General features: G+C 38.9%; 1 protein-coding gene across 2 annotated transcripts in view; it reads right to left on the bottom strand.

The window, feature by feature from the left end:
- Nucleotides 1–18,591, bottom strand: part of LOC107048488 (transcriptional regulator ERG homolog) — a 74,473-nt gene that overhangs the window by 35,385 nt on the left and 20,497 nt on the right. The window contains exon 1 of one of the 2 annotated variants that reach the window (XM_015271665.1): nucleotides 365–823. The exons of the other annotated variant lie outside the window; for it this stretch is intronic. Coding sequence (XP_015127151.1) covers nucleotides 365–449 — 85 coding nt within the window. The 5' untranslated portion in view covers nucleotides 450–823. Of the gene's footprint in view, nucleotides 1–364; nucleotides 824–18,591 lie in introns of those variants that run through there. 2 annotated transcript variants of the gene reach the window in all.

Below are 18,591 nucleotides of genomic sequence, written 5' to 3'. Positions count from 1 at the left end.
GGAATAGAGTTTTTGCGCTTTTCTCCCCTTAGGATTCGTTTTGACTATCGTTTCCCCTAGTGTCCATTAATGGGAGACTCGAATTTCTTGTGCTTCCGTTAATGTAACCTGAGTGGTTCCGGGATGTGGAGATGATGTTTGACTGTGATCAGTGATTCTGGGTGATGATCAGGATTCGCAAGTGTTTGGAATACAATTTAGGCCAATTTTATCTCATGGAAGATTATTTTTACGATTCTCTTGTAAAATTGATAGCCAATGAGATCAATACATTAAAAACACCCTGATGTCAGTATTCACCCATTCACCCAATGATATTTTTTATCTACCCAAACTCATGAAGGTGATAATAATGACAACATACCAGCAAAAAGCATGGACAAATTGGTAAAAGCTGTTGTCCGAGGTAGTTCAGCAGCTGTGCTACTGCTCCCCTTGAGATCCAGCATTTCGCTGGCGGTGGAAGACTCCTCCACCGCCTGTAGATGGCCCAACACGGCCCCTCTCAGTCCACTTTCAATCACGCTGTTGTTTATTCCTCCCCCAAGACCCTAACAGAATCACCAGCTAGCTTATCAGCCACAGCAACCCCAACAATAAAACTCATCAATAAATAAAAAACGAACCAAAACTTATTGTTTATGAATGAAACAATTGTAATAACACTCAGTCTATCAACACCAGCATAGAAACCGTGGGAATCCCTGTCATATCGTGATATACGTGAAAACTGATTAACCGGATTAACCAAAATTCAAACCAATGGGCTTATCATTAGCACCTTCGCACAACGTCAGTGTACTCGTTGAGGCGATCATCGTGGTTTACCACGCCGAGCGATACTGGGTGGCGTGAGTGGGAAGAACCCTGGCGCCTACACATTCAGTCCCGCCCCCCAACATAGCTGGTGGTATCTGGTGCATACTTTGAGGGTTGAAAGCTGAATCCTGGGATACCGGGCATCCACTGGGCTGATAGGGGCGGGTCTTATGGAACCTCTACCAACATCTCCAATATCTTGACACATGCGCACAGAGGTAAACTATCCACTAGTGTTAATGAGTGTAGCGCCATCTCCATGGGTGTAAACTGGGTGAATATATAACACTTGGGTGAGTATTCACTTTTTGAGGGTGAAAGAGGACAACTTTGGGCTTGGTTGCTAGGAGCCCAACGACCAAAACCTATCCACCTATCTACCCACTGACACGACAGGTGGTGGTTGCATTGACTGTTTCTTCTTGATGTTTCTTCGAGGTTTTCTTTTTCAAAAGGACAGTAGACACGATGCTGACGAATCCACTACAGTTTGTTCATTTTTTTTGTTGGCAATACTTCAGAACTTGAATACGAGAGGACAATGGGGGAATCTTTAGAATGGAATTGTTATGTTTCAAGGGTTTTAGGCTTGAATATGTACTCCAATAATCGCAATAAAGATGAAGCCGCAGTTCTTGATGAAAAATTTCTTGAATGAATGTACATTCTGGCGGGGTAACTGATTCTTGAGTTATCGCAATTCTGTAGCCAAGTAGGGAAGAGAAATAACTCGAGAAGATTTCATAGCTATTTTTTTGCATAGAATTCCGCGACTCGTTGGTTAAGAGGGAAACGTTCAAAGATTTCTTTAATAGATCAGCGACATTTTCTGCAATAAAAGACTTTCAGAGAATAATCAATAAGTTTGCTGCGGAGTTATTTCCTTCGGCTAGTTCATTACAAAATAGGTCTCAATGCAATTTCATAAATCCAAACAGAAGGTGACCATCGCAGAGGCTCCAAACCCATGAAACATTCCAAATGCGAGAATCTCAACGGAAGTTAAGGTCACATAGAGACCAACCCTCTCCGTCTGACCGTGTACAGTATACGTTCCGCGTCCGGATAGAGCATTACGGCCCCGTTCGTAGATGAAAACTTTCTCCCTTTTCCAAAATGGGTACAGAAAGGGCACGCGTGCGACACGCGACCGTACGCCGGCCGGCGCATTTAACGCGCGATCGCTTTCGAGTGCTTGCGCGTGTGTAGATACGACATCGAAGGGAACTCGACATCTCTCCCTAGCCTACAAAAAATAGCAAAAGAAAATGTGTGCTAATTTTTTTTGCCATCTGCGAATGGAATGAAACTCGGGATGATTTAATTGTGAAAGAAATAGTAGATGAAACAAAGGGAGAGGAGTGAGAAAGGGAGCAAAAAGTACGCAAAGTGGCTCAATCAAACACTTAATGTTTTCTTTCTCCCTCGTTCTCTCAACCAAGAGGCACATGCGGCGATGATTCGCACACATTATCTTGAGATACGAGCATTTCGAGTTGGGTATACGGGCGAGTAGGCAAGTCGAAGTGCAAGGGAGGGTGAGAGAGAGTATCATTGTACGGTATGAAACATGACAGGGCGGTCTATTGTACCGGGAGACGCATTGCCCAAGCACCGTTGAGAGTTTTATGCAGTATAACCCAACATCCAAAAGCAGTGGGCGAGCGAGAAAGCGATACTTTTCAAGGGGAACGCATTCGTTGCGAGAGGGAGGTGGGTGGGAGGATATAAAGTACCAGTACCAAACCACTGGCACACACCATCAACGAGCCGAGTTTCTACCCATCCAATACCCATAAGCCATATAATACGATAAGAACCCGTACCACTTTGTTAACCCACCCGCGGTATCGAGCTTCAAGTGTGTAGGGATGATATATATCATGTAATCAGATAGTTTGCTATTCAATTTTCAACAATATGCTTGATTCAGTTGGATATATCTTTGGATTGTTGAAAGATAGTGGTTATCTATTATCTTTTAGTGGCGAGAAAAAGGGTGTTAAGGAAAAAGTGGCCACTTTGTAGGTTTGGGGGCGTGTAACTTCGATAATATTGATGACATTCCGGATACTTCAAGCCCAACCTGAGAGTACTGGTTGGACAAGGAATGTAATGGCATTATCAAAGATGAAAGGAATCGTAGAGGTCTGGCTTCAATTGCAGTCGTCCATAGTACGAAGTGAATCTCGGGACTAGAAATTTTCTTCAGTACCCAAAAATAAATAGATAATTGCATTATAAATGGGTTTGGTTATTATTACTAACTAATTATCAATTTACTTCTGAACAGATTTATAATTTTTAAAATTTTCATTTTCCAATTTTTTTCTTTTTGCTTCCGGGAAGAAGCATTGCATTCGTGAAACCCGAAATTTCAAATTATTTATGTCAGAATAACTAATTTTGGCCTCAGAAGTTCAAATATGCTATTTTAGACCATGACCGGATGTGTGTATGTGACCGATCGTTTTTCAACGATGACTGAAAAATAATTGTTTAAATGAATCCAATTGTGATATCAAATATTCTTGATTATTACTTTATTTGGTAAAAAAATTTAACCCTTCGTTACTAACGTCCATGGCACCGCACCGGTGAAATTCTAATTTTTAGTATAACTTTAAAAAAACTCATTAAAAAATATGAACAAATTGGGATGCCTCACTGATTATATTTAAAGGCATTCTCTGCCATTTCTAACCACGGCCAAGCCCCTGATTAACGAAAATCCACTCCTATCCTAACTGGAAATCAACAATACGGCGCGTGCCGCGAGGCGACTGATCGTGTCATGGAAATATTTCATGCGGCGTTGCCATATTTGTGACTGCTGGGACTGCCGGGAGATCAGCTAGTCCACTCTCCGAATGAATTGTGGCAACGGCGTGCTCAGATTTACATTATGGCGCGGCGCCGCGATGCGAGCCACCACGTCGGGCAGTTTCACGCGAGTAACAAAGGGTTAACGTTGGCGCAATGTTGGCTACCAACGTTGGGGCTGTTGACTACCATCGTTAGAGCAATGTTGGCTATAAATGTTGAGGCAATATTGCCTGCCAGCGTTGAGGCTGTGTTGGCTGCCAGGGTTGAAACAATGTTAGCTGCTAACGTTGGGGCAACGTTGAATTTACTGATTCATTGAATTAAATTTAAAATACATCATCGTAGAAATTCCATTCGGAAGCAAATTGCTAGTTTATTAGCAAAAATATATTGAATTTTGGCGTAATATTTCTTTTTTTTTAATGTCCCGTAATGAAACCTTCATGAGACCCGAACGTAATTTTAGTCAGGGTTTCATCACGGTTTAGTTGCGATTTAGCTGAAATTTATTCGGGATTAACTCGGGTTTAATCCGTGTTTAACCCGAGTTCAATTGGAATTTAGTCAGGACTTAGCTAGATTTCAACAAGGGCTGCATCAGACTATAGTCAGGGTAGTACACGGGTGTATTAGGGTTAAGTGGGGATTAATTCGGGACCATGAATGAATATGAATAAGTATCTATGGCCCGATTGCACTGAGCCCTGTTAGCTATTTTTACCCCAAGATAAATTTATCCATGTGTAATCCTTATGGACTAACAGACTGTTATCTGGCGGTTTAGTTGACAGACGATGGTGTAACTGGGCCTAAGTGATACGGAAACCTCATAACGCTATTGTGTAACTTGATAAATAATGATGGTGTTCTCAACATCTTTCAAAGTAGTATGGACATGACTCAAATTTTGAAGACTAAAATGTAAAAATAAATTCTAAACAGAAGTTAATGTATGGATTGGAACATTCTGGTTGAGATTTTGCTTCATCGACAGTTTAGTGTGATTGGTAATGATTAATTTAAAAATTCCAAAATAACACAGTTTGTGAGAGAATAAACTTTTCCGTGCCGCTTTTCACTTTTCCTCGTCCGAGGATTGGTATTGGCCCTTCCCCAAACTCGTAAAAGTGAAAATTACTACGGAAAAATATCGTTCACGACTAGTGCCATGAGGAGTAAAAACCCAACGACACTCGTCCTGAAATATACTATTTCAAGTTTAAGGAGAAGCTTCAAATCAGTGAAGGACAAATTAAAATTTACAAAATCCTATATACTTAAGTACACAAGTACTTAATACTTGTGAAATGTTTAAGTACGAAATCGATATGTACTTAGGAATTAATGCCTCTTCTAAAGCTGTTAATTCCTCTTCTAAATACATTAAGTACTCAGTACTTGGAATAGTTTAATTACTAAATACTTGATGTCCCTAGACATAGAAGGTGAATTAATTCCTAAGTACACTAATGATTTAGTACTTGAAAACTGTCTAGGTAATTTTTCTTCTCATATATTATTGAAACGTGTATTATTGAAATTTTTCGTCTGATTTATATCCGGAAGTTTGACAAAAATTGATGTTAAATAATCAAATTTATCATATGTAAAATAGATTTTACCCTTGCGTATGGTAATTTTCGCCGAAGGGACCAAAAATTGTCTATACATTTGTCAACATGTATATAGACAAAGGCAAAAAATATCTATGTGAATGATAAAAATTATAGTTATCCTGGTAATTATTATAAAATTCATATAATAATTTTTACTCACCCAATTCTATTAAATTATACCCATGTGCGCATCAAAAACTAACCAGATGCGCGCGACACTTTTTACCCTTCCAAACAATAAATTCTACCAGTAGATGTACAACCAAGGATATCTCCGAAACTAAGGGAGATAGCGAATTTTGCTCGAAAAATTGGGGGGTAGTAGGGGAGGTGGTATATCGAGAATTCTCGGTAAACAACCCCCCTTCCCGACTCGAAATGCAAAAAACCATAAGAAAAATTTGATCTACATGATTTGTTCGTTGAAATTGATCAATGTCGAAAAATGAATAAATTGTTAATTCATTTTTCCAGTTGCAGGTGAACTGTTTGCTAATTCATTTTTTCATTTTAATTGAAGTCATCAACGAGTTGCGGGAATTAAGTGTGAATTACTTACTTTACATTATTACTTTACAAATAAATTTACAAATTTCAGTTGTTACTGTACCGATATTCCGACCGCGAGTACAGCCAGTATTATCGTCGTTGGATCGCAGGTGAATCACCCTGCGAATGTCAGAAAATATTTCTACCATATAGGAATAGGTATACCGTGGAGCCGCGATATATATGTATAGATACGAAATGGGAAACTACATCTTTCTCTGTCGCAGCATCTATTCATTTGTTCCTTCTGTAAATTACTTTTTAAATAAAGGATAATGCCTTGTGTAATACAGTAGTTGTCCCAAATCTCTCAAGATTTTCACCGTAGATTTGACTTACTGTTGATTTTTCAAATAATTAACGGTGGAGAACGCGGGTTTTCCTCGCATTCCGTACACTGATAGAAAAGGTGGAACGATTCAGTTGCACCAAACGAAGCTTCTTAACTGTTACCGCGATTCGTTAATAGTTAACGAATCGTGGTAATAGTTAAAAAGTCTCGTTTGGTTCAACTAAACCGTTCTATCAATGTAGGGAAAATGACGGGATTTGCTTGCCGAGGCGCTCCGTTCGTGTGAATGTCACCGTTTTCTTTTTGTTTGTGTACAATGCAGCCATTCGAAAACGAAACAAAAATCATGATATGAGTAGAATTGAACTATGTCGAGATATATCCCATTTCGAGTTGTTTCCGTGAACTTGAATCACTTTCTAAACAGGGCAAGTCGACTTGGAGCTTGATCTCAATAGAGCGCGACTTAATTTAAGTAGTTATATGCGATTCGAGTAAGACTCGTGACCCGATTCAAGTCAGACTCGACTTTCAACCATTTTCCGTGAACCAATCTTTTCTGGTACACATAGGGGCCCTATAGGGGCAAACCGGGTAAACTGAAAAAGCAGGGCAAATGGAATAGCGAATAGTATCCAAGATTCATACCATTCTATTTTACCTCATGATTTATTTTATCCTGTTGTTTATTTCACCCCGTTATCCCAATTGACCACGCTCTCCGCGAAAGCGCCTAGAACTCGACGTGATTGGGTCATAGCAATTCCACTTCAACTCAGAAAATTAGATAATTACATTACATCGTGAACTACGTGATTCATCAATTTTTTTGTGCGGTACCTTTTTTGGGCAAATTGCACATAGCAACGACGAACGATGGAAAATGAGTAATATAAGTTTCAGTACTTTGAATTGAGAAAGCATTATGAATGCGATTTTTTCTGATTCCCTTGCCATTTTATTGCCAACTACAGTATGTCTCCATTTGCAAATAATGAATTTCCATTATTAACAAAACGTCAGCTTAATTTTTTACTGTTGAGAGCAAGAACTCCTGTTTTAATGTGAAGAAAACAGCACACAGTAAAACTCAAGCGTAAATTACGTTTAAGAAGCCGCCTTTTACGCTTTCTGAAGGGTATTTGACGCTTGAAGTTGAGACGTAAATTACGATTACATAAACGTAATTTACGATTTCGTATTCGTAAATTACGATTTTTTTGTGTTTCACTTTTACTTATCCGTAACTAACGATGAAGAATAAAAAGTTATTTAAAGCGTAAAATACCATGTTTTTTTTTCGTAAATTACGCTTAGCAAAACGTAATTTACGTATAGGTTGTATTGTGTGAGAATATATTGATTTAGTAGAAATTTTTATTGCAATGAGAACAATTGATTTTGTTGTAACAAACCATTAACTTGTCCAAGAAGTAAATAATGCAATGGCAAAAATTGCTGACTGAAATAAGTAATTTCGAATGGAGCTACTTACTTGAGATCAAATAGGTCATTGTTCTCGCCTAGAAACAATGTTTCTCTCAATTTATTTAATCTCCCCTCTTCATAACTCTTTTCGCTCTTTTTTTTAACATTGCTCTTTTCCACTTTTCCTTCTCGAAAAGCAGTTGATTCACCCTACCTCCTTCTTCCTCCATTTCTCTCGACTTTCGCCCAAAAAAATTTACGACTTAAACGAGGTTGGAGCTTATCCAAAACCCCCCGAAACCGTGCAGTGAACGTACATAAGCCTTTCATGTTATGCCGTGTAACTTCTAGGTGGAAGTGGCCCTAGTGGAAGTGGGACGTTCCCCCGGATTTTATTCCGGACTCTTTGCATAGCATTTTAAAGTGAACACTTGCAAACACGTTCCGGTGACATGTTTACCGGGTGTGCGCCCGGCAGTGACACAAACCACCGAGCGACTAATGCTATAAGGAATATTCCATTGTTGCCAAACGTGATCGATCCATTCGACTCATCCGAATCATAATAAAACTACAACGCGAGTAATTAAACCCGAATCATTGTTTCTTTAATTTCCCACTGACGAGGATACCCTCACGTTAAAAGGGGATTATCAACTTGTCTGGCCATCAATTACGTCACGGGAACGCAGTAGCTCCTCCAAACAATACCCACTCTACCTTCTCCCCATTGTAATAACCCCAGAACTAACTTTTCACTCGGTCCATATAATGCCTTTGCCTAATTACTCCCTCAAATTTGCATAGCCTTGAATATTTTCGCCTGCACTATCTCTCGAGAATTATAATTTGAGTGGAAATTCGAGACTCGGAATAAAAAATCTCTCCACTCAAGACTGTATACTGCGAAGGGGAGGGAAGGATTCAACAAAATAATACCTATTGTTCTAAAAATATCTTTCGAAACTAATGGATTCATAGAAAAATCCGAGAATACCTTCGCTGAAGCCCTTCAAATGGCAAAGGGGTAGGACATAGATTAGAGGAATGTAGGACAGAATGAGCAGGAGATAGAACAATAAGAGGAGGAAGGAGAAGTGGACTAATGTTCACGAATGCGAAAAAATATAAGAAGATATAAGAAATAGAAGAGAAGAAGCAGCCGGGGAGGCCATTCTTGATTTGAAATCGCACGCTCTACATTGCATGTGGTCCATAAGGCGTACCACGGCCGCATACGACCAACTCGATGTCAAATGCACAATTTCAACTCGAGAATCAGGTCTCAGATGAGAGAAAATATACTGTTAGAAATTTTTAAAAAATTAAGAATAGTTGCACTTGAATTCGCAATGTTGTGAATTTGAATTCAATTTAAGATAAAATCGTTCATGGAATCTCTCATTTAGGTTGGAAATTCAGGATAATTGGGTTTTCCACGTTAAATTATCACCGACTAGGGGTCTACGCCCCCTACTCGCTACACGCTCACCAATCCCCATGTGAGCCTCATGATCCTTATTCTGACCCTCATTCTGATCGTCATTATACCCCTCGTGACAGTTATTTTGACCCTTCATTTGTGACTCTTAATTTTGGAATCTTAATGTCAAGCACCAAATTTTCATCACCAAAAGTCGATTTGGATTTTTACAAAATAGAGAGATATTGAGACCCTTATTTTGACCCTTAGTTTTTGACCCCCGTGACCCTTATTTGGACCCTTAATCTGACCTTTGTGATCCTTAATCGGACCCTTGTGACCCTCATTTGGATCCTTAATCTGATCCTCATGATCCTTGTGATTCTTAATTTCGAAGTCTTAATTTCGAGTACCAAATTTTTTATAATAGAGAGAGATATTTCAATGATATCTAGAATTTTCAAATTCATTGTGGAAATTGAACATCACATCCAACAGAATTTTCAATGCATTGAAAATTCATGGATATTGTTGCCTGAATTTTCAAATTATTTAATCATTTTCATTATCATGTGGACCTGAAAATTGTAATTCCATTGAATACTCCAGAATTCAATTGATTTTTCAATAAAAACATAAATAAAAATTTCATGTGAATGAGTGATTGATAAAAATTTCAAGACTTTTTACTTGAAGTATTTTTCTAATAATGTGAGAAGAGATTAAAAAAACAAATCTATACAAATAAAGACAGGTAATATATGGAAATTTCACCTGATTATGTATCTTCGCTCTATGTATCTTTCAAGCGTCATCTCCTTGACTTTTTCTCCTGAAACTCTTGCCTATTCGCTTCCGAATTATTTTTATAAATTAACTTGCATCTCTAACGTGAAATGAGTAGTCTTGAATTAGCCCAAAAATTTATATTCATTTCATGTCGTTTTCGCCAACTTGAGTTGAGCATCTCCGAAGAATTTCCAGTTTGACTTGATTCAGGTAGGATTCATGACATGATTCAAGTCGAGCTCGGTTTGGCACTGGTTTCTTGTATGAAGCACCCCATTTTTTTATCATTATTTTACATCGTTTCGACCCGGTTAGGGTACACTGCGATGACGATCAAGACTTTAAATGGTTAGATCTCACCATTCTATCCGGCCGGGTTTTGAACTCGGAACATTTCGCACGTGAGGCAACAAACTTACCAACTGCGCGAAGCCAGCGGGATAGCACCCCATTTTCATACTGCGATGTGTTATAAAAAAAATGGAATCCTATGGACGGTTGAATAGTTATTTTCAAAAGAGTGACATTGAATTCGATTTAGCAGGTAAATCATAAGATTCGAAATTTGACTGAAAGTAATTCCCTAAGCCTCTTTTTATTAATCTATCAAAGATGTCTGAAATTCAGACATTAATTTCTGAAGTGAAGGTAGTTCTCGAAGTAATTATATTAAATCAACTCATTATCGATACCGCAACCTGACTCAACTTGACTTCAGCTTATCCATCATTCCCATTTTTAACAACTGTTCCTGTTTTGGTTTTGAACATTGCCCACGGAATACATTCATCACAATCGACTTTTAATTTTTACAGAATCCATTGGATGACAAACTAAATCATTTATCCTTGTACACAATTCCTTGTATCTCCCAAACAAAACAAAAAAAATTAAAACCCAAAAGAACCAGATAAAAACAAGACGGAACGGAAGTGAGATGAGGAGTGAAGAAAAATGAGGCGCGAGGAAAAGTTGAAAAAAAAGAAACCCAGGGGAAAAAAGTGGTGGGCCAACGGAGAAATTGACGAAGAGAAATTAAGAGAAAAGCGAGTTATGGTCTAAAGAGAAGGATGAGGTTGAAACAAGGACAAGAGGAGGTAGAGGCGACCAGTGCAGAGCGTGGCAAGAGAGTAGAGGCATCCGCGCGCTCATTTCCGTTTTGGGGCTGCCGACGGGGGTGACGAGCGGTAGCGAGGTCAGGGGAGTGGTGGAGATACTTTGAGAGGATAGAACTGTGGAATGGGGAGTTGACGCGGAGGTGGAGGATGCTAACTCGCGAGATATTAATTCTGTGTTAGCGCTAGAAGGGTGCTGGGGCGAAAACTACGTGTCAAGAGAAGAGGGGGATTGGAAATAAGCGAGAATGGTGTTGTGGGGTGGTGGGGCCGGGGGATGGGGTGAGAGACTGTGGGTACATGATGAGAGGGTGAGAAGGAGGCGTTACAAATCAGAGATTAGCCATAGTTAACTCGACTTGCGCAGTCAAACAGTTAATCAATAAATGATTATTTACATCGTGCAGGACGATAACCACTGTGATTTAGCCTCCACATCACATTTAGTCTAATCTACTGAATTGGGTTTGACGAGTGTCGCTGATTATAAGTAGATTAAGATCTATCGATCAATTCCTCATTATAATATCGAACACCATTATGGGACGGAACAAATAAAGATAAAGAAGAATTGATCGTTGTTTTTTTCCAATCTAATTGTTTTGTCGAGCTATTATTTTTCGCTTCCCTTTCACTATTGGAATTCTTCACCGAGAAACGAATATCCGATTCCCAATTACATGTTTCCTTTGCCGGAAAGAAGGCTTTCCTCTCATGGTCACACTAAACTCGATTCTCCCGGCATAGTCTAACTCGACTCCCTGACCCTCCCGACGTTGTCTGGCACAACGTGCGAGATAGAGTAAGAACAATCGTCCAGGGAGGTAGGAAGGAAGCATGCCAGGAAGATCGCGGTCATGCAACTGACGGAGAAATGCCACCGACAGACACTCCTCGCCATCAGTGGCGTTTTCCATACTTCTGGTAACTGGCAAAAGTGACCGAGAGTATTTTCGCATCCCTTCGGCCACTGGCCGACAAAGAGGACTCGTGAATAGTAAAATTTGGGATCCAGAGGGAGCGATTGATGGTTGGGCCAACGCTGGGGCTGCGGCAGCAAACTGTGCAGCGGCGTTGACGGGTTGAGCTGTGTGCACGGCGGGGGTAGAATGGAGAGGTGTAGAGGTAAAGATTATATAGCTATAGCTGAATGACTGGCGGCGGAAGCGTCGTCATGGCGACACATCGATCAGCCGCGGTGCGCCGCCACGCACGAGTCTACGCCGAGCGTTCCACACAACTGAATACCGAAACATGACTATCTCCCCTCCTTTTCAAGCACAACAACCGAAATCCACTCGACATAGAGAGACTCACCTTCAATGCTCAGTGGCTCTAACAAAAACATAAGTTACCTATTATATAACTCCGATGTTACTGCTTCATTTCTAAATCTTATGATTTCTGCAAGTACTCAAATTTATCAGGGAAATGCAGAAAGTATTAATACGAATCTCTCCATTCGCATCTTTAGAAATTATTTTTATAAGAAAAGAGAAAGAGGAAAAACATTGTCCCTCGATTTTTATCATCATTTTCCTCTTCTTCTCAATTGCATAAATTTTCCCCTCAGTATTTCCACATTTCACAGGACTTTTATCCCTCTCCCACTCGAGAGACAGATGGCGCACTGGTGGTGGTCGTTTTTTGTTTTTTTCTCTTCTCTTACCGTCTCTCTTTATCCCCCGATAGTACCCTCTCACCCTACCTCCACTACCCACTCCACGATAATGATGGCAATCAGCCCCTCAGAAAGGATTTCAGGAAATTCTCTCGCCTTTTTGTCGGCAGCAGCGGACGCCACAAACACCGGTCCCTTCTCCCCCCGTTCCTACAAGCCTTCCTTTCTGTCTTGGATACGAAGTATATCTATATAGTGGCGGGGCAGTAGTGCGGGGGATGGAGCTTTTCAATGACTAGCCCTCTCCTTCCTTTTTTGCCGTTTTTCTTTTTTTTTTCTCCTCTTTCAGGTGCACTCTTTTGGTTTCTCAGACTCTTCAAAGACTGTGGAATACCCAATGGTCTCGAGATAGCGGGTTTGGTGCATGTGGTGGAGGAATCGCTACAGTACCCAGGGGAAAGGTAGTTATGACCACTCTAACTTCAGTTGCGTCGTTTCAGAGGAGTATTTAACGTATACGCCTGGATGCATTTTGGTCTAATAAATATTCTTGCGAACTTCGGAAAGGAATTATTGACTAATAATCTGTAGTGTCGGATTACTGCTACTGATAAAGATTTCTTGATCCATTTTTAAAAAAAGGCCATGGGACGTTTTTCTCTATAATAGATTTATTTGGTGATAGTTCAAACTATATCATAGATATACCTATTAATATCTATGAGAATAGTCATGCATATTTATATCTATAACTATACTTGTACCCATCGTGCTATAGTGTACATGGAGAGAAATTTTTTAGAAAACTTCTAGTGCTAGCACGGGAAAAGAGACGTAAAGTGACGACCAGGAAAAAATTCCAGTGCCGGTACTAGAAATTTTATTAGAGAAAACATGAATTTTTCAATTTCTGTGAAAATTTCACAGAAATCCCCTGAAATTTTACCAGAAATACCAAGAAATTTTACCTTAACAGCACCACAATTTATCACAGCCGGTGGATTGTAATTTTTTCCAGTACTCGTACTAGAATTTTTCTAGAAAATTTCTCTCCGTGTACATTTTTCATGGAAAAATAAAAAAATGGATGTATAACTATAAATATACTTGTGGGTTGATCCGCCCAGGGAGAGAAGAAAATAGTAAAAATTATCAACGCCGACCGTAACGGTTGGGTGAGTTAGGTATTGCTCCCAACGATCAAGCTCGTACTAAACGTAACACTAGATGAACTTGCCGTTCATCATCAGCATGGACCCTACTCCATGTTACCCACTTTGTATATATTGTATATAGTTATTATTTAGTTTTATTTAGTTTTAAGTTTCCATTTTACGGTTTTAGTGGTTTTTTCATTGCCAAAAGAGGCCCATTTTCCACTATTAACATCAGCCCCCAGAGCAAAGACTGATCTGGCCGTTATAATGTCTTCATTCTAAAACAAGAGCATTCCATTCCGTACAAATAATTTTGAAATATATAAGAAGTTAAGGGTGGCAATTATTGCCGTGCATACTTCACTATTACTCTACTTTTTTATTTTATTTTAAGGTTCTTTCTTCAGAAGTTGTTTATGCCTAAAAAATGTATTACTGTGTTCAATGAATACATAAACTTTATCAAAAATAAAAAAAAGTTAGGTATTGCTCCAGTGGACATCCGAGTGCAGCTGCGTTTAGCGCGGTTAGTAATTGGATGGGTGACCGCTTGGGTACACCCTCGCCCAAAAATTTCGGAAGGTAGGCACGGTGTAGTGGCCTAATGTGCCCCTCTAGTCAGTGTGGCAGAAGGGCACATTAGGGCTCTACACAATCGGCCGGCTGTACGACTGGGGTCCTCCATGGTTTCCCGTGCAGTCCTAGCCCGAATGGGGTACAGTGAAGAGTAAGACAGCCCATGGTAACGCAGATCAAAAATTAGAAGAGAGAAGTGGGAGAGGCGAGGCCGACGAATGGGCAGCCTATACAACCGTAATAGTAGTAGGAAAGAAATATGAATAAAAATAAATAAATAAATAAATAAATAATTTGATAGTAAAAATTATCATGGTCAGAAAAGGACATACTATGATGAGATAGTGAAAGAGTTTTTTACCTACATAGTAATCCTTAATCTGTCGCTTGATACACCCGACAGTGGCCCATGAAATGATCCACTGTGTTGGGCATAATAATGCATGGTTAAAATTTTTCAAGTACATAGCTTTCTATTTTCGGGAAAATACACTGGAATATACAAATACACAAAAAATTTTTTAATATCTGACACATATTTATTTGAGACAAGTAATTTTTCTTCGATCGCTTAATTCTCACACGCATTTCAACTTACGTGCACGAAATGACTCATGATTTAAAATATTCGTGTACTCAAGTATGAATTTCTTGTAGATGAACTCTCCCAAATCGCGTAGAAGAATCGTGAATCTTCGAGTGTTTATTGGTCTCATGATTGGTTTAAATATACACTTCCAATGTTTCGATATGTAACATAATCATAATGTAACATGGAACGATAATGCAAAATGCTGAGATTCAAGCCATTGAAAATAATTCACTTTTCTCAAGTAAGTTTGGTCTGCATATTAGGAAATTGTTCTTTCAGTACACGCATTAAAACTGCGAGTTCTCAAATTTTCAGTATTTTATTATTAATCCTCATTTTTAACCGTTTATTTGTTATAATTTGTAATTCTCAGTTCGTTATTATTTTGCTCATTTCCCGATGCTATTTAATTAATTCAAAAAATTTAATCATGTGTCATAGAACATCCTACTATTTTGCATAGTAACCTTTCCTGCTGATTCCTCTATTGCGGGAAGCTCTTCTACGTAATGTAGTCGTTTTTTCTGTGTCCATAGAACCTATCCCCATTCAGGAGTTTACCATACCCCATGATAACCAGTGCGACTTTCTATGGGAATCATTCCCATGGGCATAGTAACACGTCCTAAACTTTGGGAATATTTACCTACTCATTCGTATAGACTTAACTATGAAATATTTGACAAAAATTAATATCTATTTTTTAAACACTCCAAAAATATTAAATAACTTGACTAATTAGTAAAGACTAATTCGATATTATACTTCCAATTAGTAGAAGGATTGTTAAATCATGCGTGTATGGCGTTAAACAACTATTGCATCACAATTATTCAAGAAAAATATTTATTAACTGAGAGATTTCTTTGATATTAACCCTAACATTTTCGTAAGTGATTTTCTCATCATAAAAAAATAAAACAGACAATAATTTTATAACAACAATTTCTTATTTATCTCTCTTATATGACATAAAAGTTCCATCTGAACCCATTCAGCTTCAATATGGAATTCCATCGTTGAATCTAAATGAACGAGTAAGTTCAATTAATCGATAATAATTGATAATCAGCAGGTTCTACTAATGTGAAGGTTAATTACAGAATATCTCCTTAAACCCATGGCGATTAATGCCTCTGTATCTCCACCAAAATTGGATTCTCATAACGTCGTGTCTCTTACAACGTCCGACCGACAATTAATTTCCTGCACTTTGAGTTCCATTCTCCTCAAACATAATTCCGTACGTAATCCAGCGAAATCCCTTCTGAATACTGATACAATTGTCCCTTTGCCGTTTGACGTGTGTTATCTCAACATACATGATTACGAGCACCATAGGATTCACCTATATGATCTGTTGCTTCACGTCTGATCGAATAACATTGACAATTGTCCAGGAATACAAATTCTCATCCCCATTCCCAAGAGTCTCATATCATGCTACCACCATTATTCACTCTTATACATGTGTATGCTCACTCCCCCTCTCGAAGTCACTTCTTCATTGACGCAACATTGGGCACACACGCGATAACGCACGATTAACCGGGTAATGACTTTCCCCTGGGGCGTCTACGACCAACTCCACCTTCCTATGTGACTCCCTTATTTCGACAATCATCGATTATAACTGGAGGAGCGTGGCGCTTACGTAAAAAAATCTTTTTGTTGGCCCAATAGACAGAATGGCAGTTCTGACGGTTTTTTTTTTCGACGAGTCACCGGAGATTTAGAAATTAATCGTCGGGTTAGTGGGAACTAGGGATGAGCATTCACCCCTCTTCACTTTATTATGTCAATCTTAATGAGATGGATGATGGTATTCGCATTTCATTTTATGGGATTTCATACCTGAATGGATTATGAGAATTTTAGGAAGGAAATCCGTCAAGGTGTGCGAATTCCAAACAAGTGAAAAATTGCTCTACTGAAATTTCAAGAAATTGGAATTTCTTGAAATTTCAGTAGAACTAAAATGTAATAAAAATTTCCGAAAAGTGTACCGGAAATTTCAGCCAAAAATTATTAACAGTGTTGCTTGAAAAACGCAAGTAGAAAATATTTGACTGAATTGTTTGGACCTTCAATGAAATCGCAGAAGATTCCATAAATGTGTATAGAAATACATTGATACGATCCATGCACGTAGCTATGTTTAACTTGTCTCCTGCTCGTTTGCCGTCTACATCCAGACAAAAGCTTGTGACACGTCTATTCATGTTTGAAACTACATCTCGGCAGGATCACAGCTATTTTCTTGAGTAATGGTTTTTATTATAAAAACATCCAAGTAAAATCCTTAAATTATACGGAAGGTGAAGGAGTAAATCAGCAGCGAAGCGGTAAACCGGGTTAAGTCGATTCTGACTGTTGGCCATTTTTGATGAATATCTTGGAATCTAAGAGAGATAGCGAAACTTTCCTCATGACCTTTTTTATAACCCTCAATAGGCTCTACAAAAAAGGTCCTGACAAAAATTTTTCGATCTCTTTTAGATTTCGAAATATTCGTCGAAAACTGGTCAATTGTTTAAATCGACATGACCCGGGTTACCGCTTCACTACTAAAATTTTCGTCTGGGTAGGTGCATATCAATTAGATTTTGCATTCCTGGAATCCATTGTTGATTAATTTTTTTTGTTCCATTGATTGACTGCGCGTCTAATATCAAGCGAATGATAAGAACCGTAGTCGCCATCTACTCTCTGAATGCCCAAGTACACAAGTACCAAAGGGGCTGCAACCCCCTTTTACTCTCGGAGTTTATTGATCGTTCGCGTCCTGCAGTCGGGAAAATTCATCGAAAATCCTTCCTAACCGATGAATGCTAAACTCCCCATCAGAATTACCATCGAACATTAATTTTATTTGAATTCCAACAGAATGACAAATCACAACTCTGCATAATTTTCATCGTATCGATTACTGGGGGCTCTCTGAGTGATGCTAACCCGACTTATTCTTCACACTTTCTCATTTAAGATTCTAAACTTTGCTGACTCATTGACTTGAGGGGGTGAAGTTGGGAAAGGTATACCTGATGATATCTCGCAAACGTGATGTTTTTTTCGCGAATTGATATATTCTTTAGATTTCCAAAGGCGAAAGTAGATAAGACCTGATACGGTCAGACGGCGTTTCATTCTTTTGGCTTGTGAAACGCGTAATAATTGAACGGGAGGGTGCGTACCGAATCGGCCGTTGACAAGGGACAAGAGAATTGAGAGAGAATCAGATAGAGAATGGGAGAGAGAAAGAGAGACGACTTCAGGGGATGAGAAGCACGCGCCGGAACCGGAACCGAGAGTCGTGTGTCCCTGCCGTTCCCGGCCGGAACTATCATGATTAGTCACGGGGCTTGCAATGAGCTGCGCTCGAGTCTCTTCTGAGTGCTCAACTTAAAGCTGAAACTATTGTTACTTCATGGTCTGTGTAATGTTGGGGGGTTGTGTATCGATGTCAGACAGATAAAGGTACTGAAGGACAGTCTGAACTATTCAAAATTTTTGGGGAGTGTTTCTAGAACATTCCAACTTTTAATTGAGACGAAGGTGAATTCTTTTTAGTACAGAAGGGTCTGAAAAGTTATTGGAAAATATGGGAATTCCATTTTCGATTCAATTTACTGCTCTGTTAGAAAATGGAAACGTAATAAACATTTTAATATTCGTAATTTTTAAGAGAGTTACATTGAATTCAATTTAGGAATAAACATCATGGCATGGCAAATTCGACACCCAGAAAAATGTTTTTTTAATCGAATAAAAATGTTTGTTTGAAATTT

This window comes from Diachasma alloeum, unplaced genomic scaffold, assembly GCF_001412515.2.
Source record: "Diachasma alloeum isolate Michigan unplaced genomic scaffold, Dall2.0 Dall_scaffold_00194, whole genome shotgun sequence".
Taxonomy (NCBI): domain Eukaryota; kingdom Metazoa; phylum Arthropoda; class Insecta; order Hymenoptera; family Braconidae; genus Diachasma; species Diachasma alloeum.
Note: the sequence above shows the minus strand (reverse complement) of the source record. Positions and strands in the feature narration are given on the sequence as shown.